This window comes from Diabrotica virgifera, chromosome 4 (assembly GCF_917563875.1).
Source record: "Diabrotica virgifera virgifera chromosome 4, PGI_DIABVI_V3a".
Classification (NCBI taxonomy): Eukaryota; Metazoa; Arthropoda; class Insecta; order Coleoptera; family Chrysomelidae; genus Diabrotica; species Diabrotica virgifera.
This window is the reverse complement of record NC_065446.1, coordinates 172,932,587-172,957,219: the sequence shown is the minus strand read 5'-3', so window position 1 is coordinate 172,957,219 and position 24,633 is coordinate 172,932,587. Positions and strand designations below refer to the sequence as shown.

The 24,633-nt window shown below is 32.5% G+C and overlaps 1 protein-coding gene across 1 annotated transcript in view; it reads right to left on the bottom strand.

Moving 5' to 3' along the window:
• Positions 1–1,493: 1,493 nt before the first annotated feature.
• The window catches only part of LOC126883743 (uncharacterized), a 262,760-nt gene continuing 239,620 nt past the window's right edge, over positions 1,494–24,633 (bottom strand). The window contains exons 3-4 of the mRNA XM_050649406.1: positions 1,703–1,850; positions 1,494–1,609 (exon numbers count right to left, since the gene is read on the bottom strand). Coding sequence (XP_050505363.1) covers positions 1,494–1,609; positions 1,703–1,850 — 264 coding nt within the window. The remainder of the gene's footprint in view (positions 1,610–1,702; positions 1,851–24,633) is intronic.

The following is a 24,633-nucleotide window of genomic DNA, read 5'->3' as shown; positions in this document are numbered from 1 at the left end:
GTATCATAAAACTTATACAGGATAAGACATATTATTAGGAATTGAAGCGACTCTTTTGAGGTTTTTGAATATTATGCATAAATATTTTGAATAAATATTTTGAATATTTGGCCAAATATAACATTTGGCCAAAAATTAACAAAAAACAACACAATGCGCAATTGCAAAGGGACGATTCCGAACAAGACCGCAAACCGCAAACTGCAAACCGCAGACCGCAGCGACAGACCTACTGGTTCATATGGTTTCTTATGAGCTGTATGTCGAGTCGCCGCCGCACGCAGAACGTCGCCACCGCAGACCGCAGTACTGCACCAGAATAGTGATGTTGACTATAGTTACTTTCGAGTATTCGTTACAAATCGTTACTTTTGTATAAAGTAATCATTTACAGTATTCGTTACTTTGATTACTATGATTACTTTTGTTACTTTTGTATTTGAGTACCGGTAATCATATCGACAATCGTATTTCTGAGAAGGTAGGTATTTTGTATAGGTATTCCCATACAATAACGAGCTTCACCGATCTGTTTAAGGGATAAAAATGATTTGATTACTATAATTACCTTAGTTACTTTTGTATTTGAGTACCGGTAATCATATCGATAATAGTATTTCTCAGTAGGTAGGTATTTTGTATGGAGGTATTCCGATATAACAACGACATTCACCGATTTGTTTAAGGGATAAAAATGATTTGATTACTATGATTACTTTTGTTACTTTTGTATTTTAGTACCGGTAATCATATCGAGAATCGTATTTCTCAGTCCTCACCCTCACAGCCTTAAAACCCTTTATACCGGTAATGATATTCGATAACACTCGTAAAATACCCGTCCCGTTCGTTACTCGCTGGGATACAATTGGTAGAAAGTAATCAAGTGTACTGGTTGTAGATACAATAGTCGTTACTCGCTCTAATACTATTGGTACGAAGTAATCAAAGTAGAAGCAATAGTCGTTACTCGCTCTGGTACGATTAGTACGAAGTATCGAAGTAATCAAAGTAATCAAAGTAACGATTTGCCTCTCTGTATAGTAATCGTTACTTTCGGTATTCGTAAGTAACGAATACTTTGTAACGAATACATACGTTTTCAACATCTCTACACCAGAACCAGTAGTGTCGCCGACCGCAGAGCGACAACACGTATTTTTGCTTCCAAATTGACTGAAAAGTGAAAAGAATTGAATTTCTTTTGAAAATGAGTATTTCAAATGAATAAGAAGTGCAATTAATTAATTGTGTAGCAAAATATTCAGTTATTTACGACGCAAGCTTCCTTCAAATTGTCTATTTTTAAATAGAGACCTAGTTGACTTCCTTTTTCTTTGATAATGCAAAAGTAAAAGATCGTCGTCATCTTCTTCTTCCATCAGAAGATATAACATTAATTCATCGTTGTTCATTGCGTCTGGCATCCTACTTATAAGACTTTTAATATTATACATACTATAAATTCCCATCGTGCAATGCTGTTGTCGCTATTATGTAGATGCAGTGCAGTTCTGCTCGGAATTGGTTTGACCGCAGACGACACTGTCGCTGCAGTCTGCGGTTTGCAGTCTGCAGCCACTTTCGGAATCGTACCTTATCAGTGCCTCTAAAATAATTTGATTAATTAAAACGTTTAAGAACAGTGTAAGTATTTGAATATCTTTCTATGTATATCTAATTATTATAAAACAAAACTCACCCAAAGATGCTTCCGGATCAGATAAATCACTGATCGATGGTACTTTCTGAATAGAACCCATAGCCCTTGGAGCTTGATCTTCATCGCTTTCATCAAATATTTCTTGTTTCATTACAGAAAACGGAGTCAAATATTCAGGATCGTCATTCTGAAAAATAAAAAAAAACTTTTTTAATTTAACAATAAACGAATTTTAGACAGTAGCTTACAAACTAACGCGCTATGATTGTATACTTTTTGAGTTCAGTAATAAAAATAAAATTAAACATGTATAACATAATAAAAATAAAATGAACTAATATGTAATATTCAAGATAGAGAAAAGAAGAGTTTTTGTTTTAGTTTGACAATATTGTCAAAACTATTAAACGGTTTTTGTTGAGGTTCTCAATTCTGAGGCCAATAGATGAATACGCTTTTTACCAACTGACAGTATGACAGTAGAGCTATTTTATTCATGAGGTTACGGGCCTAGACACCGTATTTAGAGATTTGAGAAGTAGCCGGTGCGAGGTAAAAAGTTTCGTTAGTTCACGTTCAAGTCTTGAGGGGCTCCCTGTTTATTTTTCGCTACGTTAGACTCGTACAATTACAAAATAAACATTCAGTGAAGCGCAAAAATATCCTCAGCTATGAAAATTGATTCTGGAATATTACCAAATTTGATGTCTCCAATTTTCAACTTTGGAAATTTAGTGTAACCATTTTGTTTAAAACAGAGAAACTGCTGTCAGTTATGAATTGAACAGTTAGAGAACGAGGATACCAAACTAACAGTGGAAAGAATGGGATGACAAATGTGATCAAGACTGATAACAATACATGAACAAACGACAGAAATATATAAATATGTAGAGAGTTACTATGGCAAAAAAAAATTATGACTATAAAATGCATGAGAACGCAAAAGTTGCAGAGCATAATATTAACAATAAAACTATTGGACAGTTAAAAGATGTTAAAGAAACTATTAGCGTTGATTGAGGTATCAATATTTCAATCAACGCTATTAGTAATAGTGCTGTTTGTTCCAAAGGGATTAATAGTTTGGTCCTAGATTTAATGCCTTTCGCACTGCCTGGTACTCTGCAGCTAGTGATCAGCAAACTTTTGAAAATTTAGCAGCAAGGTTGTAGAGAATAAATAATGATGACTCTGAAATATCTCGCCTTGCTTTACAAGTAGAGGCTTTACAAAGTAAACTGGAAGCCACCAATAAAAAGAAAACAAATATACAAGACTTAAAGAAGAATACCACTTGTAATTATTGTAGACGCAAGGGAAATTGGTTAGAGAGTGTAGAAAATGATTCCAAAAATGAAGATGAAAACAAGTCTATATATCAAACGAACTCGCTCTCTAAACGAACTGAAATATAAGACGGCTTTGGCTTCGTGTTGCATTAAGTTGCAACGAGATGGAAATAGTTATTCATATTTATTTCTACTAGTAATATGTAGTCCTATCTAAGTATGTAGGGTTTTATTTTCGTTGGAATTCTTCCGCGCTCGACAGATGGGATGTGAATTGCAAATTATAGAATTCCCTCATCTTCCTAGCTCCAACATCCGCTTGGCTTGCATTTTGAGAAGCCACGGGGGTGTAACCAGAAAATGGTCCCAATAAAATTTTTAATTTAACATTATTTTATATTTTATTAAGGGGATCGGTACAAAGTTTCGGCTCCAATGCTATTTAAATGGGATAAATTTTTTTCGAATCCTGAGAAAACTGATAAGTATTTTTGAAAAATTTAAACGCAGAATGAAAGATTACGTTCATACCGAGGGCCGAAAGTCCCTGAAAACTTCTATAATGTTTATTTTAATAAGTTACAGGGGTGAAAAACTAAGAGAAAATGTAGTGTGATTTTTAATTTCAAATCTCTCATTCAGAAGAAACATTTTATTTATTCTAAGGGACTTTCGGCCCTTGATAATAATTTAATCTTTCATTACACGTTTAAATTTTTTAAAAATATTTATTAGTTTTTTCAAGATTCGAAAAAAATGGACACCATGTCCGTGGTGATATTTTCCAAATCGAAGATTGGCTATCTTTGTCATACAACGCACTGAGTTGAATAGAATATGGTGACAAGACAGTGGTAATTTTAAATATTTGACATGGCATCGGGAATAATATTTTGAGCTGTTGATTAAATAATATTGATAGTTTATTTGATAAATAATTGATTTAAGTCGTGAACTTAATAAAAAGTTATTTGTTTATTATTTATGGAAGATCCAAGCAGAGAATACACCAGGATATATTCTGTGATCCAAGTATTTTGTTGTTAAAGATGTTCAAAATTGTAAGCGTTCCATAGTAACAATATATTATTAAAAAATCATTTTATCACTTTTCCGCTTTTCTCCATTGAGTATTAGTTTTTGTTGTACAGTAAATAAATTATTACAATCACTGAATACATAGTTAGTGAAATGATTATCAGTAGTAATTGCACAAGAGCTCTGAAATTATTGAATTTTTCCCGAGTGACACTTTGACAGTTTTAATTTCACGAGGCGAAGGCGAGTGAAATTATGTCAAAGTGTAACGAGAGCAAAAATTCTATATTAATTTCAGAGGTCGAGTGCAATTTGTTGCGATTATTTCATGAATAAAACTGTTCAAAACCAAAATTTTATTTTAATTTATTTATGTAAGTACCATTAAACACACAGTTTTTATAAATATTTGACGATTGAAAGTCATCACTTTTATAATTTTTAAAACATTAATTGTCATTAATGTCACTGAATGTATTTTTTCGTAGCAACGAAGGGCATCTGACGTAATATACTTAACGACGGGAGATTATAAAAAATTATCGATTTAATTCAGATTTCTGTAGCTTTCTATTGGTCAGAATCTCCTATGAATGAAATAATCATATTAATTAACTGAATTAATAAAAGGCACATACAAGTAACAGTTATCCAAGAACATGCAAAAGCCATCTCTTTAAAGTTAAAGATGACATTGTCAAGTAATGTTTACATATCTATACCAGTGAGAATTTTACTACATGTAATTTGCCATGTAAAGACAGAAAAAGTAGGGATAACCGCAAGGTTGGTAAAAACCAGGGAAAAAACCAAAAAAACCAGGTTTTTTGGTTTAAACCAGGTTTATTTGGTTTTAACCAGGTTTTTTTGATACAAAGTATTAGAAGGCTAAAAAATTTAAAAATGAATAAATTATTTTATAAAATTAACCAAACTTTTATTTACACACACAAAAAATTAATATAACACAAAAAACATCATCAAACGTTATAATATTCAAAATAACTAAGTTCGAAAGTAAAAAAAATAGAAATTATTTATCTTAATTTTCTTCCTTTGCGGGCGGCAGCTGTAGTAAAAACTTCAAATAAAAACACCAGTTTGGAGGCTCAGTAAAAAAAATAAAAATAAAGAAAAACAGATTTAAACCAACTGGTTTTTTAAAGAAAGACTTTAGGATTTTAAGAAAAAAACCAGTTGGTTTAAACCTTGGTTTAAACCAAGGTTTTAAGCATGTTGGTTTAAACCTGCCAACCCTGGATAACCGTAAGATATTTGCGCCTGTGCTCTGAAGTTGAAAACTTTTTGTAAAGATATTTTGTTTGCCAGTGTGTTTTTTACAACGAGTCACAGCAAGAGTGAAACATGTGGGCTATCTTCACAAATAAATGATAAAAACGAATAAAACAAGGCTGTGCTTTACCCCCTCTGTGGCTCAGTGACAAGAGTGCCCAGAGGCGGCTCTAGCCCATGTAGCGCCCGTGTGCAGTCTATGCTCTGGCGCCCTTTGTTAGACGCGCAGTCAAAATGGAATAGTCGAATAGGTACCTACCTATTCCTAGTACTAGTACATAGGGTATTAGGTACACTTACATTGTAAACAAAAATCCAGATGTAAATATTCCAATATTAAATAATATCGGGAGCCAATAGGTATTCACGGCGTCAGAACAACCTACCCAAAAGAGCCCCTGTAGACTTTTTATCGGCAGATAGTTTGCCTTCAAAGTAATTTGTCGGCCAAATATCGGCCGACAGTTTAATCAGTGTGAGCTAACTAGAACTTGCGCACACACGACGATTGTTTATCGGTCGATAGTTCAATTCTCTCCTAGTTTTGTTATCCAATACTTGTGCAGTGCGAATATTTTTTGAATATTTTGCGAAAAAATGGCATCGTCCAATTCACAATCGTTAATTGTAGAAACCTGCATGGCCTAATTAGCATGACTAGTTCATTGAAGGTGACTAAGATCATCCGATAAAAAGCGAAAAACTTTTTTGGGTAATCAAGTAAATTAGAATACATTGTGTAGAATTTTCCACTAAATAATCTATCACTGAGAATTCATCATCAGCATCATCAGCAGCTATTCAATCCATCGTCAGAAGGAAGCCTTCCTCTAGCATCAGAGATACTAGATGGCGTTCTAATAGCAAAACACGTGTCGAGGTTGCTAGGAAAGTTTTCCAGAATTATAAACAAGCCAGATTACGGAAAATTAAATTTTTTGTGCTAAAAAGTGCCTTGTGGTGCCCACTGTGGATTGACGTATTGGTTAGTGCCATCCACCTCTGTGTTTTCCTGTTGTAGAAAAGTAAAGTGATTTAGTTGTGATTTGTAGCCATTTGCAATGGGCCTGTCATCAACTGACTTGCGCGAAATTAAAACAACAATCATCAATATTTTCAATGAAAAATTTCTTCAGGAAATCGTCGAAAAGGTAGCCGCAGCGGTCGAAGCAAAATTTGAAGAACGGCTTTCTGCTCAAAGAAATGAAATTGAATCACTTCGTTGCATATCTCAGGAACTGCAGAAGGATAACCTAGTTTTGCGCAAAATATTAGACTCACAGGAACAGTCACTGCGCAATATGAACGTGCGCATATTGGGAATAAAAGCTGAAAATGGTGAAGATCTTCGTTCTAAAGTAATTAACTTATTTAATAGTAAATTAAAAATAAACATTCAAAATAGCGATCTAAAAAAGTGCTATCGTGTTAATGATAAGAATCCAGGTAATAAGCCGGCTGCAGTGATGGTGAGGTTCGCTTCGGACACAGCTCGTCTATCTGTGTTAAAGAACAAAAAACATCTGAAAAACTCGGGCATATCTATTAAAGAAGATTTGACAAAATCGAGGTTGTTACTACTTAATCAAGCCATTAAGGCTTTTTCATTTAAAAGTGCGTGGGTGATTAATGGAAATGTTTATGTTAATTGTGAAAATGTCGTTCATAGAATTTCGGATGAATCCGATATTAATCGATTAAAAAAATAGTTCTGGTGATATATATATCAATATTGTTTACTGGTCAAAACTGTAAGTAATACCTAATGAATTTTCCTTTTTATATAGACCATGTTTTGATAATTTACTACTAATGTGGTTTATCATCCAGTTATTTACCTTTTTGTTTGTTTATAATCTTATTTAATTTTCATTATAAGCTGTTCTAGCAATGTGACACATGTGTTTCATATTAGCTGATAAAAAGCATATTTAGAGCCAATATAGTTAAACGTAGGTTTTAAGCTATTTTTGTCACTTATAAAATAAATAACATCATAGTAATTAGTATATAATGGCAATAAATAATTTCAGAATTGGTCATCTGAATGTTCGCTCTTTATTTTCCAATTTTAATGAATTTAAAAACTTAATTGAAGAGAAAGATTTTGATATTATATTGTTATCGGAGACTTGGTTAAATTCTATGGATAATACAGCTGTTTTTAATATTCATAACTATCACTTTATTAGAAAAGATCGTCTAGGTAGGGGCGGAGGTGTGGCGGCTTACATTAAAACACAGTATTCCGTGGAAATTCTAAATTTCGATTTTTGTATTAATGCGCAACTTGAGTTTTTGGTATTTAAATTAAAAATATTGAATAAAACTTATGGAATATGTGTGTTTTACAAGCCACCTAAGCTTAATTTTAATAGTTTAATTCCTGATTTTGACAACATTTTTTCATATCTTTATCCAGTTGTTGACGACATTTTTTGTTTAGGTGATTTCAATATTAATCTCTTCAATCTTCAAAATCCATTGATACCTCTTTTTGAAAATTATAATTTTGAGCAGATCATTGATGAACCTACACGCATCTCTGGAAAAGTGAGCACACTGTTAGATCCAATTTTCTTAACCAATAAATCGTTAGTCGTTAAATCTGGAGTATTTTCGGCAGATACTATTTCTGATCATAAACTAACCTATTCTGACCTAAGCTTGCATAAAAGAACTAAAACACCCAAAATTATAAAACATCGTTCTTTTAAGCACTTTAGACTGGACAACTTTTTACTCGATTTACAACAATTGCCATGGGATGATATAATTTATGAAAATAATAGTGAAAAGAAAGTTGAAATTTTTAACAATTTAATTATAAGTTTATTTGATGTTCATGCACCTTTTAAAGACTCATTAGTAACCAAACCCAAAGCTCTATGGCTAACGGAAAACATAAAAATGATTTTAAAACAAAAAGAACGAGCACTGCAAAAATTTAAAAACTCCAAACTTCAATTGGACTGGATAGAGTACAAGCGTTTGAGAAATTTGGCGGTTGCCGCAGTCAGACGAGAAAAGAAGAAGTACATAGACTCTTTTACGGGTAATACAAAGCAGCAGTGGAAAGCTTTAAAAAATCTTAGCATATGTCCCAATAAAAATAATGAAATACCTTCTAGTTTATCTGAACCTAATGACATCAACCAGTTTTTTGCGACGTTCTTACAACAAAAATCCAACTGTACTGAAAAAATTAACTTTTATGACAATAATACTTATGAAGAAAATTTAAAATTTTCATTTAAAATGGTGACTGTACATAAAGTTAATAAAGTTCTTAATTCAATACAAAGCAATGCAACCGATATGGATGAAATTTCACCTCTTATGTTAAAATACTGTAGTCCGTTCATTGATAAATACATAACACATATTATAAACTGTTGCATCGAGATAAGCTATTTTCCAGACCAATGGAAAATTTCTGTAGGAAGGCCACTCCCAAAGTCATCTAACCCAACAAGTTATAATGACATTAGAGTTATAAGTATTCTCCCTGCTCTGTCAAAAATATTTGAGAAGGTACTTTATGAACAAATGTATGACTATTTTAATATGAACAACATAATTCCAAACTCACAATGTGGTTTTCGTAAAGGTTTTGGAACATCAGTAGCACTAACGAATGTTTTGGATGATATCTTTAGAGCATATGACAATAAAATGTGTTCTGCTTTGGTACTTTTGGATTTTTCTAAAGCGTTTGATACTATTAACCATGAGTTGCTGGTAGCTAAACTTAAATACTATGGATTTTGCGAAGAATCATTTTTGCTCATTGCATCTTATTTAAGCAATAGATTTCAGTCAATTTTCTCTAATAATAAGTATTCTAATAGAGCAGAAATACTTGCTGGCGTTCCTCAGGGTTCGATATTGGGTCCTTTGCTATTTCTTATTTACACGTCTGATATATTGAAATCTATAAAATATTGCAAACTGCAAGCGTTTGCTGACGATACCCAGATTTATGTATGTTTTGAATTAGAGCACTATAAAGAATTTCAGGAGTGCCTTAATCAGGATCTTCAGATGATTTATAAACTTTCTTTGGATCATAATTTAAAGCTAAACCCTGACAAATCCTGTGTTATGATTTTTGGTAATCAAAGTAAAACAGAGTTTCTTAAAAAAAATTTAAGTGTTTTAATTAATAATTCCAAACTAAACTTTGTAGAGAAAAACAAAAACCTGGGCGTTATTTTAGATGAACAGCTTAGATTTAAAGAACATGTAAAAAAATTAGTTCAAAAATCATTTTGTTCTCTAAAAATATTATATAATAATAGACATGTCCTAAACAAAAAATTAAGAAAAAATTTATGTGAAGCTCTCGTCTTATCTAATTTTAATTACTGTGATTTTATTTATGGTTTTTGTTTAGACAGTGACAGTAAAAACCGTATACAGAAAGTCCAGAATGCGTGTATCAGGCTTGTTTATGGTTTGCGCAAATTTGATCATATATCACATTTATATAGGATGTTAATTGGCTTAAAATGAATGACCGAAGAACTCTTCATTTTGCTACCTTTTTATTAAATATAATAAATAATCCTACTTCACCAACTACGCTTAGGGAACGCCTTATATTTCGTAACGATATACATAACCTTAACATCAGAAACAGGATTAAACTAACAATGCCTCAACATAGCACCGCTATATTTCAGAGATCTTTCTCATATAATGCTGTTAAAATTTTTAATTCCATTCCTAATGATTTCCTCCCATTAAATATAAATACCTTTAAAGTCAAATATAAAAAATACCTGTTAAATATGTCATAATAAGTAATCTTAAATCTTAAAAAAGCAACTAAATTATTAAATTTTAATTTATTAGCTAATTTGTAGACCAAATAAAATATTTATTCAATGTTATTATTAATTGTCAATCCGTAATTTTCTTTTATCAGTATAAATTAACATAAAAGCCTTTGTGTAACTTATCATGTAAGTGACAAAAAATATAAATGTATTAGGGTTCTGGTTTGGTTCAGTTGAGTAGCCTTGAGCTAGACTTGCGCCAAACCAGGACATGATAGGGAACATTTTTTTTTATTATTGTAACTGACTGTAATTTTTTCCCCTTAAATAAAGTCCTTTATTATTATTATTATATTATTATTAGCTGTATTCATTCATTTTAGTTTGTTGTTTTTTACATCCATTCGTGACCAGCCATTCACTTGATGTCATCAGTCCATCTTGTTTGATTGAGGTCTGCCTCTACTTATTTTGCTAGTCCTTGGTCGCCACTTAAGAATTTTCTTCGTCCAACGGTTGTTTTCCATTTTTCCTATGTGTCCTGCCCAGTTCCATTTTAACATGACAATCTTCTGGATCACGTCTGTTACTTTTACTCAATACTCTCGGAATCTGTTCTTGGATTTCCTCCTCCGTTATATGTTATATGAGATCGATAATAACATGTCTGGATAATTTTTTCATTGTGCGACTACTAACTTTAACAGTCAAATAAGAACTTTAGTACTAAATCGTTCGAGAATAGTCGGTCGGCTGTTGATAGTGTGCGCCCTCTTCACCAACCCGACTGTTTAGTTGGCTCAGTATGCGCACTAACAGCCCATCCCGACTAAACTATCTGCCGATAAAAAGTCTGCAGTATGCGGTGCTCCACTTACTGCAGTGTTTTAATTCTTGAAGGAACGAAAAAGTGTCATTATTTTGCTTTAAAAGTTCGAAGCTTTCATCAAATTTAGTAATTTGATTGCGGTATCTAACAGGTAATAGTAAAAGTTTACTTTAAAATGTATTTTCGCGTCAGTTACTGATTCATCTTCGGCCTCATATTTAAAAAAATTTCATATTTTATGTTGAAACAAAGTAAAGGGTCCGCTCTTTGGTGCTCGGCGCCCCTAACATCCCGGCGCCCGTGTGCACCGCACACCCTGCACAATAGGTAAAGCCGCCTCTGAGAGTGCCTACTTGGATCGAAAGGTCCGAATGGTCGTGAGTTCGAATCTCACCAGGGTCAGGAATTTTTCGTTTACTATAAATTAGGTAATAAATGAAGGCTATGCGTTGTCACCAACATTGTGCATAACATTTTATAGACTGGATAATCAACTATGTATAGAGAAGCTAGAGGATTTAGAATTTGTGGTTTACGTATTATAAAATATTCAGTGAAAGATCATTTTATTAAACATCAGCTTTGACAATGAAGTAGTCATTATTTTGATCAGTAAAACTCTTGATCTTGTGGGCTTCTGAGTCCACACACATCTAATTGCTTGCGTAAATCACAAAGTTTCACCCGATGGAATTCGACGCCGTGTCTACTTGCACGACAAGAAAATTTCTTACGTCTAACCACTCAGGCTTGTTACTCATAATTTAAAAGATGCTTCAAGCGGTATTAAAAGATGCTCGATACTGCTACTAGCAACAACGAGTGTATTCGATTAACTTTTTTCTTTAATACAAAGGTACAGGAGATAATTTCACAAATAACTATAAAGCTTTCGCCCGATATAGTCCTCGGCATCGTGTAAGTACCGTGAAAAACGATTGATTACTTAGGTGTTATTCATAGAGGTGGGACGTACGCCTTATGATCATTTTTCAATATAATGCGTTATGGGGAGATCGACAATTAATTCCATACATACAGTGGAGCAAATAATTAAAAAATCGAGAGAATATAACAGAGAAATGTACGTAATATTCATAGATTTCAAATGCGCTTATGATACAATAATTCGGACGAAAATGACGGAAAATCTGGAGCATCTTGGAATCCCAGAAAAATTAAGACATAAGTATGCTAATAGTGAGCCTAAAGATCAGCACAGCAAAGAGCAGTTTCAACGGAGCCACTTCTAAGGAGATGAAAGTAAACACAAGCGTGAAACAAGGTGACTCTATCTCCCTGACACTGTTTCACCTAGAGATGCATCAAGTCAAGCTAGTTTGATTTTACTCAACAAACTTGACTTGACAACCAAACCTTTTTTGTGAAAAAGTTTGACTTGACTTGATTTCGATATCTTTAGGTTTGGCTTGAAATCAAATATGCTTGGCATGTTTTTGTGTGCTTTGTGCGATAATGTCAGAACCTGAACCTTTTTCGGATCAGAATACGTACCAGAACAAATTGAATCTGATTTTGAAGGAATTCCCACTGCAAAAATTAAGAGAAAAAAATCTGTAGACGAAACAGAATTAATTAAGAAAAAGAAATATACTGATTTATTTGATGTTGCGGCAAGCATTTGCAAAACAATGAAAATTGCAAAGTGAATATTATGTAAAAATATAGAACATCGTTATAAAATGACAAATAGTGGGACTAATTCTTTAAAACGACATCTGATGAAAAGTTACAAAAAATTCATTGAACCTACTCTGTCAAAATATATTTATATTTTGTTGTTTCTTCATAAATTTTTGTTGAAGTAGATTAAATTACACTTGGTATGATAAAAAAACCATCCAACGAATTTTTTGTTGTAATCTATTAGTAACACTCAAATAAAAATATAAAAAAGTGAATAGAATGCATAAAATTATCAACGATTAAACGATAAAACCGATAAAACGAAACTTGCCAGCAATCAATTTTACGCGTTTCTTGAAGGTACGTCTCTATTTTGACTTAATCGCTGCCCGTATCAAGTTACTTTCATATGGGACCCATTGTATTTTTAATTTTGTTATCTTAATTGACAACTAACATTTCTATGTCGACAAAAAAGTATATATCTACAAAATAAATTATTTTTCAAACTCTTTCAAACTAGTTTGACAAACAGTTTGAATTTTCAGCCTGTAACCATTGACCAGTTTGACTTGACTTGAATTATTTGGCAGAAGGAAACTTGTGCAACTCTAGTTTAACCTGATATTGGAAGCAATAATAAGGTGGACAAACTTCGCCAACAAAAGCAATCGAAAAATTAGATAAGGAAGCAAGACAATAGAGCTAGAAATAAACCAGTACAATAAATACATGACGACAACACGGAACCATGAATTTGAAACTGTATGCACCTTTAGCTACTTGGAAGTAACGATAGAAAAAACCGGAAAAGAGACAACAGGGGAAAAATTTTTGAAAAACGAAAAAAAAAATATGGAATGAATAGAAATCTGCTGAGAAGCAAGACATGAAGTAAGAGAACAAAGATAAATCTATAAGACCTTAACAAGACCTATTGCTGCATGTGGAATGGAAACAACGACGATTAACAAGAAAGAGGATGATAACCTTCTGAAATTTGAAAGGTAAATAATGATAACGATACTGGGGCCACAATGTTACAAGAGAGGGAGAAAGAAGAATAAAAACAAATGCCGAAATTGAAGAAGAAGAGGGAAAATTTAGCGAGATATATAAAATCTATTGACTTACAATGGATAGAACATATACAGAGACGCCCACACTCACAAATGTTAAGAAGGATAACTAACTGAACACCACTAAGGCCCTGGTATAGAGGAAGGCCTAGAAGAAGATGGCTAGATGATGTAGAAGAAGATATAAGAACAATGAATGTTAAAGACTGGAAAGTTCAGTGAAATATGCACAATAAGCTATAAATGATATAGAGGAGTAATCTACGTCACCCAAGAATAGGATTTGGAACGCCATGGCGTTAGTGTTGCCCAAAATCGGTCTTGGTCTTGCAGTCTTGGTCTTGTTCTTGCGTTTTTGCAAGACCGAGACCGAGACCAAGACCAAGACCGCCTAATTTGAGCAAGACCAAAACCAAGACTTACCGTGCAAGATTTGAGCAAGAACAAGACTAAGCCTGCAAGACTCTTGCGTCTTGCAGTTAGAACTGAGGGTCGTTTTAGAGAATATATTAGTTCGGGTATATTCTTAGATACTCTATGAGGCAAAGAAATTTTTAACAAAAATTTGGAAAATTTGACTTATGCGCATTACGAACAATACCACAAGCATGCATAGCGAATCAAAATATCTATTAAAATAAGACTTGACACATTTGACACGTACTCAGAGATCATTATTACAATGCAAAAATAAAATATTTTTACATTCTTTCCCATCAGACGACATCTTCACTCTGAAATTAATTGTCCAGGTTTTGAGAAAAGCCGGCCTTGATTCATAAATTAATATTCTTGCGTTGCGACCTTGCGATGCCGAAAATAATGTCGTTAAAAATCTGTAGTTGATAAAAAATATACCTATTACATCTTATCGGTACATAGAATAGTAAGACTATTATGTATATTTTCTCTGTTGATTGTGAAATGACCTCATTCAGTTAGACAAAATTTGCTGAAAGAATGCAGCTAATACTTCAAAGTATTAATAACGAGACACATTAATGCAGATAATGCCGGCTATACATACCGTGTAAACAAAATAACAAAATATTTAATAACGATATACTGTCTACCGAGGCATTGAACAAAGAAATATTACAGTGAAATGTATGCAGGACAAAAGCACATTTATAGCAGTTTTTTCTGTAGATAAATTAAATTGGTCATTTGTTTTATCAATGGACTGTTCTTTTCTTACCCTTTGTGTTTGGTGATATACACTACTCCAAGAAATTAACGCACGACCTTAAAAACGGGTCATTTTTTATGTCTTGAATTTCCGAAACTCTTGTCCGATTGGAGTGATTTTTTTAATGTGTTATAAGCCTTATTCTTTAACAATATCGCTGTAATAATACTATTGCTAGGCAGGTAAATTGTCATTGTATACCAGGTGTACCAATCAAACTGTGTTTTTTTTTCAAAGTTCGCATCACCCTATGGAATATTCTAGCTTATAAAATATTAAAATTAAAACCCAACTATAGCCGCATATTTTCTTAACATTTTGTTTTTCGATTCATTTCTTATGTTGGAGAATAAAAAGTTACGTACTTTTTTAGCTAGCCATGTTTTTCATCAATACGGGGTGTTTTTAAATAAGTATGGCAAACTTTAAGGGGTAATTACTCTGCACGAAGAAGTAATGATAGTTTGCTTTTAAACGTATGTTCGCAAATGCTTCGTTTCCGAAATAGGGGATGTTAAAATTGTTCTTACAAACTGACGATTTATTTATTGCTCTAAAACCGGTTGAGATATGCGAATGAAATTAGGCAGGTTTTAAGAGGTAGTTATTACTCATTTTTGACATACAATTAAGATTTTAATATTCACCAATGACGCGCATACCTACGTGTAATCGGTTTGTTTAGAATTACCCCTTAAAATTTGCCATGCTTATTTCAAAACAGCCTGTATTGATGAAAAACATGGCTAGTTATTAAAACACCTAACTTTGTTGTTATCCAAGCGAATGAGTAAAAAAACAGAATGTTAAGAAAATATCAGACTGTAGTAGGGTTTTAATTTCAGTATTTTATAAAGGCTAGAATATTCCACAGGATAATGCGAACTTTGAGAAAAAAACATAGTTTGATTGGGACACTCATTGTACCGGTACGGTTACTACGGTATCCGGTACCTATAGGTACAACGACAATTTACATTCTAGCAACAATATTATTACAGCGATATTGTTAACGAATAAATAATTCAAGCTTAAAATTTACCTACTCTGTTACGTTGTTCTAAGGTATGTAATAGGCTAATGGGCAACTGCGAGACTTACAAGACTCTTGCTGCAAGACCAAGACCAAGACCTGGAGCGCAATACCAAGACCAAGACCAGGTGTACTGTTGCAAGACCAAGACCAAGACTGTCTAAGTCTCGTCTTGGTCTTACATTTGGGCAACACTACATGTCTTCAGCCGTAATCCCTAGGGATTGTAAAGCTTAATGAATGAATAGAATGAATGCGATTATGCGATATAATGGACGAAAATGGAATTTTTAAAAATATAATCTGATGTTACATACTCAGAATGACAATGAATTATCCCAGTCAATGATGAATTTTTTTTTCAAACAATGAAGGCTTTAACACTGTATACAATGCACAAATAAAGTCCGTCGACTAATTACTCCAAGTAAAAAACTCTGAATATCCAAATGATGTATCTCCCACTATCCACTATCCCGCATAAGATGATAGAGAAAGAACTTGTAACTTTCGGGCTAAAATTAACTTTATCAATGTCATTTTTGCGAATAAGAACCACCGAAATACAAACATATTACCTATTTTAACCCTCGTAAGGCGGTGCGGGGTGCAGCTGCACCGCAGACCTCGTTTTTCTCACCTATCTTTTTTAATATTTTTTTTTATTTTTGTCCATTTTTTTATTCGTATTAAATTCAATTCTGAACGTATTCCACCCATTACAGCATTTAAAACTCTTTGCGTTTACATGCTTTTTTGAAAAAATGACTTTTGGGTGCAAATGATGCAAATTTCGTATCCTGAATTGGACGTTCCTGATGTTCTACCTGGAGCTAACAGAGCTACGGGACAAGGTCGGTGTTACTTTAGTCAGAGAAAAAAGACCGAAAGTCCCGGAATTGTTCCAAGTATTGTGCGTAAAAACTTTGTGTTGCTCATTCTGTGAAAAAATCCATGTGTGTGTCGTGCGACGATAATTATTTTTTTTAAGAAGAAATGAGTACTTTTTTTGTAAAATTATGTTTCGTACTATAATAAATAAGTCCTAATTATCTTTCAAATTCATTTCCCCGACGTTCACATATAAAAAAATGGATATACAGATGGGGTGCAAATGCACCCCGCACCGTTGTTTACGTAAGAATCTAAGCACCGCCTTACGAGGGTTAAACATATTCCTAGTTTCCGTCGACATATCTACATACCCCCACCAATAACTCCAAAAGGCCTTTTCATACAAAAGGCATCCGCCATATTTTCGTACATTTTTGATCAACCATTAAGAGGTTAGACATCATTATTTTTCAGAGATATTTTTCTTTGTTAGTTGTTACTATACAAATGATATCTCTATACTTTTTTTATTATAATAATTATTAATAATGTCAATCGATTTTCATTACTTGCCGAATTATATTAATTAACAATATTATTATGGTGTATTGTATAATCAATAAAATAGATCATTTACTATTTTAAAGCTAAATATGGGAAATGCATGTAATGAACAGTATTTAATACAAATAATAGTTATTTATGAAGCAGCACTTTTTGAGCACGCACGCGATGTTTAGAGCACGAGCGGCGCGAGTGCTATATATCGCGTAAGTGCGCCAAAAGTACTTCACGCAGAGTTTCATACAATATTTTATTTACGATAAACAAATAAAAAAACTGCAACTCTTCGTCACTGGAATATGTTTCTATTCTACAATTTTTAGAACTTTGACATTTCAAAATTCAAACTTCTTTCAAACCCCAAAACTGTCAAAACTTTTGTTGTAATTTATTGCTCTCATGTCATTACCATGACAACGCGAAAGTTAAGGATATTTGATTATATGAAAGTGAGCCAAAAAAACAGTGCGAAAAATAAATCCCATTTAATAGTTATGTAAGTCCGGATTATAAGCATTTTGCTTTTTTTTGCTTTTTTTGCTTATTATTAGGATTTTTAGTAAAAATGCTTATTTTAAAGATATGTTGCTTATCTTTGTCTATTTTGTTTCTTATGATAAACTATAGTTAAATTTCATGTATTACTTCCTGTCCAAAAATTCCATAAGTATACATAAGCAAAATTCCATAAGTATACAGAGGTATAAAACCCTAATAATTCAATAAACCCTAAGAATTTTAATCCCTTATACCAGTCCATGTAATAAACTAATATTTGTCTGCAGAAAGCCCAAATTTATTATATTGTTGTAAAATACTTTTCGGTAGTATCGTTACATTTGTCTAAATTTAAATACCTACGCACCAAGCACATCTGCAGATGTTGAAAGAACTTTTTCTACGTATAAATAATGTGTCTACTACAGATAGAAGACAGCTTTTTACAAGAAAATTTTGAAAAACATATTGTTCATTGTTTTGATGCTAATGACCATGAATAAAAAATATATTAATATGTTAATAATTTTTCGATTTATTTATTATATTATAGTTGAACACTTTTGTAATTTTTTATTTATTGTTACTAATACGATAATTTAAAATAATTGTAATTTAATGTTAATGTCCTTTATTCATATTTATATCATATCCATGTTTACTTACAGGTTTTTTTTTCTTGAACCTTGCTTATTTCATAAAAACTTTCGAAGGTTTTCGACACTGGAATATAAATGCGTTTTATATCCTCTATGATATGCTAAAACTTTTAGTCAACGATCTTTCACCTAGGAGACAATATTTCACCAAAATTGTTCACGGCAGTTCAAGAGTCAGTATTTAAGAACACTTATGGGCATCAATATAGATGAAGAAAGATTAAATCATTTAAGGTCTGCAGATGACGTTGTATTAATCGCAGATAGCTTACAAGATACAATTTCTGCGATACGTTCGCTTAAAACTCTGTCTGAGAGAGAAGGATTCAAAAACTTTGAGAAATCTAAACTTACGATAAATCTCGTAATGAGCGGAAATATAATTATTGGCCATAATACCATACAACAAACAGACACTTGCAAATATCTGGGATACGAGACCAAAATAAGCAGAGACAATCAAAGACATGAAATACAGAGGCGAATAGGCCTGATGTGGACAGCATTTTAGCAAACTAAGCCATATTCTAAAAATGCAATTATAAAGCAGAGACTTTAACACTGACGCAAAAATCCGCAAATAAACTCAAGAGTTACGCAACGAGCCATGGAACGTGCTATGGACGCAGCGCCGGATAAAGGGGCGGGCAAGCCGGGCTTGAGGGGCGCCGATATAGAAATAAAATATTTTTTTCATTCATTATTTTTTTAGATTTTGTAAATTAAAATTGATCATTTTTAATGAGCCATTGATTGAATAATTGCTATATTATTTATAAGAGAACTATTTGACAAGTGAGAATTCATATTATCTCAAAAAATATTAACAAACAAAAACAAAAATTTACTATAAAAACAATGAGACCTACGATTTTTTATGGCTTTTATCACACAACATTGTTGCAGACAAATGTTTTTAATTTCTAAAAGTCTTTCGTTAAATAATTTGTAAGGAGTATCTCGTATAATAACCATCTACCCGATCATAGACCCCGAAACATAGACGATCAAATTGTTAAACCAAATTATGAATATTTAGTCAGTGATACTAAAGACTGGCGCCTATCATACGCAGTAATGGTTAACCTTTAACTACACGCGCTGGCGTACTTTGTACGCCAGATATAAGAATTCTACTGGAAATATATTTAAAAATTTAATTTTTGACCTTGCTTATTTTTCTAACCTATCACTGGAATGTGCTTTACAATTTGGTTTTAGTTTCGTTATAATCGGCGTTCTGGAAAGATCGTAATTTACATTTTATTATTTGTTGTTTCCGGTGGTGGACAATATACCCCAGGATTATATTACTATAAGTCGTAATATAAGTACATATTTTAATTGTTTTTTAGTCATTATGGCAAAAAATATATTTTTCTTTGTAAACAATACTTTTTCTCCTGTAAAAAATACATTGAAAAAAATTTTTTATTAGTAATTTTATTTATCATGGAATCCAGTTATTTATCCCAATTATAAATCCCAATTGGCTTACTGAAAAGGAACTCCAAGTATTCACTGATGCCGAATAAGGTTTATAACAAACAACTAAGTGTATTTTTTCAAAAAAAATTAAACAAATCCGCTGTTTTTAAGTGTATTTTCTTGTGGCGTACAAAGTACGCCACGCGTGTAGTTATGTTATAACGATGCGCGGGTAGTTAAAGGTTAAATAATTTTTGTAAACTTTGCATTAACTAACAATACTTGAAGTAGTATAATACACACACATTATACGTGCTTTAAAGTGAAATATAAAAAAGTTTGAATAGGTACGTATTTTTTTTTCGTGGACTTAATTTAAATTTTTATTATTTTTAAGTTAAAAATTTTTTCGGTAAGTAGGTATCTACGTAATAAATAATATTGGTTAATAAATTTTATGGTAAAAAACTATATTAATAAAATTTCAGGCTAAAAGAGCTATTAGTCTTCAAAAAAATTATCAGAGTATCACAATCGTAAAAAAAAACAACGAGAAGTGTTATTTGAACTAAATTCGTGGTTCATCCGATAAATGAACAATTTACTCACTAACAAGAGCGAACTTGTGCAGATTTCATATTATGGTTGTCAACATTAACAGACTTACGCAGATTTCATTTTCACAATTTTAGCAAAATCTAGCAAAGTATATTAGAAGAAAACAGAGCTGTCCATAGCTTTTGGATAATGCTAACAGATGCCATAAAAAGCCTAAAATTGAATATTTTGGACTTACGGATTTTTCACAGTACGCCGACGAAATGTGGTCGGTATGCTTATTTGCACGTATATAACTTTTGTATTATTTTTTAAATAAATACATTTTTACAAAGTTCTTTATTGTGTAATTTGGATTTTTTGCCTTTCTTCTGTATATTCTTGTATAAAGGGGCGCCAAATTTTGTTTTGCCCGGAGCGCTCAAAACCCTAAAACCGGCCCTGTATGGAAGGGAGCCTTCGAGACCACATACTAAACCAAAATGGAAGAATCGGTCATCGGAAGAATCACGACGCTTAAGTAGAACTGGGCAGGACACTTAGCTAGAACTCAAGATGGACAGTGGACAAGACGAGTAGTGGAATGGAGGCCCAGAAACTATAAAAGAAGCCGAGGGCGACCGCCGATTAGATGAACCGACGCCGCAAAAAGAGTAGCGAGAAATTGGCTACAAGCGGCCCAGTGTAGAGAACACTGGAAAGAACTGAGGGAGGCCTATGTCCAGCAGTGGACGCGATTGGCTGATTGATGAATGCCTATTCGACCATCTCTTGAAATTAAACAAATTTTGGATCAACCCATATCTTGTGCATACGAAAGTTGCCTTTCTTATTTTTCAAACACTTCTTCCAATTTATTCGAGATATCTAAGAGAGGTGTTTCTGAAATAGATCAAATTCTCAATGGTGCAGATCCAATCACAACTTACAATGTGACATACAAGGCCTCAGTTGATATGTAGTTTTGGTCTTTCATAAAAGATCATGTTGCGGGTCATAACCTACTAATAATAACCTGTTTATTACACATTTTCAAAATTTTTAAAAATAATTTTTTTTGAAACCGATTGTCAGGTCCGATTTTTCCGGATTTAGTTCAATAGAAACAAATACATATTTCAATTTTAATAGCTGTTTCATAAAATAATGATACTAGCGCAATATAATAACGAACACAGGAACTTCTTTATATAATTCAACACCTCTATATCCTTGTTCATTCAACAGTTCGAATTTCTACTCTCATCATTCTTCATCACGTCTAGAACACCAAGGTCACGTCAGACCGTGTCTGATCAAATCATTCATAAATATTTCATTCTATTTATAATACAAGTACTGCCCACGTTTTCTTCTGTACTCATTTTCAATACAATCCTCCTGTCCAATAAAACCATTTACTAAAAAATTCTTGCAACTTGCAACTGATTTCAAATACTGTTCAAAGCATTAAGCTGTGGAACTTAACTGAACATTAAGTTAAACTATGATTTCTGAATATACAGGGTGTTTCATTAAAAATTGTCCATATCGTAACTGGAGAAACCTTAGCACAAAATACTAAGATTTAACCCAAAACACTTAAATAAAATATTCTTCCTTACCGAGATACAGAGTCTTCAAGCATCTTTTAATATTTTTTGTTCATACTTGACACACAGTTTACACATGTTAGGATACTTTAACTAGTGTTAAAACATAGTTTTCTGCCGTTACCAGAGGCGTGCTGTGGGGATATATTCTTCCTTTTCGCCCCTTTTCTCTCCTTACAATTTACGCCACTGTTGTAAGAGTAAGTAGTTTTCAAGTTATTTGCGTTTTAATGTAATGGATTCAATAAGATTATGTACATATTTTAAACTCATGAATGTAGTTTAAAATAATGTACATTTATGGAATCCATTATCTTTAAACGCAAATAACTTGAAAACTACTTACTTTATCGCAATGATACAAAAGGATGATAATTATGTAAAAAGTAACAAGGAATCAAAAACCATGCTAAAATGATTATTACGACAGTGGCGTAGATTGTGAGGGGAAAAGGGGCGAAAATGAAGTATATATCCCTACAGCACGCCTTTGGTAACAGCAGAAAACTATCTTTTAACACTAGTTAGAGTATCCTAACATGTGTAAACTGTGTGTCAGGTTTGAACAAAAAATATTGGAAGGTGTTAAAACAATGGGCTAAAATAATTTTAGAATATTTGTAATAAAACACTCTGTATCTCGGTAAGGAGGAATATTTTATTTAGGTGTTTTAGGTTAAATCTCCAGTTACTCTCAGTAGAAAGGTTTCTCTAGTTACCATATGGACAATTCTTAATGAAACACCCTGTATAATTATAAAAAAATCGGAACTTAATTTAATTAGGTCATGGAATTGCTTATTTCTACTGGCCGGCATAGTTATCATGGTGAATTAAGTGGAATCATTTATGACTTTTTTCAAATTAAACTTTATATAAAAAATGGAATTAAAATGCTAGAATTCTGCCAAACGAATGACCTGATAATGGGAAACACATTCAGTGAACAATCCATTGAAGACAACTATACATTTATGGCTGAAGAGGGAAATGCGAAGAGCTTAATCGACTATATTTATAGTCTATACGGGAAATATAGAACAAAATATACAACACATCTTAACGGAAAATTAACCTGAACTATCCACACAACACAGGATGACCATGGTCACTACAAAACTGGAGAATGAAAAATAGAGGAGGTGGACAGAAAAGAGTACAAGAAAATAAAGTACAAACTCAAGATAGAAAGTGTGCGAGAGCGAGAACTTTACAAGAAGGAAACTAATAAAAGATTGAGGGCCAAAAAGAAACATGGACAATGGAAGAAAGATGGAATACTTACAGTGACTATTAAAGAAAAAAGCAGCTGAAGTGTGTGGAATAAAAATTTGTAATAAACAATTGAAAAGGACAAGGTGGTGAATAAAGAAGTGAAGTCAGAAATAAAAAAAAAAGAAGAAAATGGCATGGGAAAATGGCATCGAAAGGGGATTGATTAAAAGAAGATAAAGAAAAATATTACAGACAGGAACGATTGGTAAAAAAGACAGTTACACAAGCAAAAGCCAAATCATGGAAATAATTTGGAGAAGAACTACAAGAAAGGATACGTAACAAATAATAGAAACTTTTTTACGACAATACGACACATATAGTGAGGAAAGCGAAAGAAAATAAACGCAGTAAGAGATTGTAACTAAATACTACTTTACAGTAGTATTACTAGGAAGAAAATGATAAGATGAAAGGAGTAAGTGGGATGAACTGATAATAAAAGTAAGAATAGACAGATGGACTGAATGGTGTTAGGCTAGCTAGATATGCAAGTGAACAACAACTTGACACTCAAGGATGGATACGGCCAATTTTCATGCCTGTCGAAGACAGTAGATTAAAATAGATAGGGGTGATGACTAGGAAGGGAAATATGAAGATAAAAATAAATGCTTAGAAAATAGATAGAATAAATATAATAATATAATAAAAATAGAAGAATATAGGGGATAAATAAAATAGACTAAGTTGCGGGCGCCAGAAGATTGGAATTGACAATCTCCCAGGTATCTTACACTGCTGTAAAATATTCAATATATTAAATCAATAAATTCCAAAAATGAGGGAAAAAAATAATTGATATACAAAACAAATAAATATTTATTAAATATAACTACGTAGATTTTTGACAACCTCTGAGTTACGACAAGTGAAACTATGTGACTCTAAAATGACAATTCGAAATAATTACCTATCTGAATATAAATATAAAACTATGGTTACATTAGTACTGGAGTAGCTCTTATATGGAGCGTACCCCCAACTTACATCTAGGTTAAATAACAACCTTCACCAAATAATTGTACGATTGCAATACGTACAGCAACGTTAAATACTACAGGAAAACGACTAATCAAAATACCTACCTAAGATAAATAATATAAATATATAACCCAATGAGTTGGATGGGCAACCAGCCTAATTTAACCGACGTAGTCCTGGATGCAAAGATCCTTTTTCTAACTGGTGGTTCTTAAATATCGAACAAGTAAAACTAAACGCTATCCTGAGGGGATAATGAGTAGGGATTGAATATAATTTACTATACAAATGAATTTAAGTTACGCAAACAAAATTTTGAATTTAAATTACGAGAAACAAGCTAATAATATTAAAATATATGGTTATGAAAAGAAAATAATGAGAAACAAGCCTAATA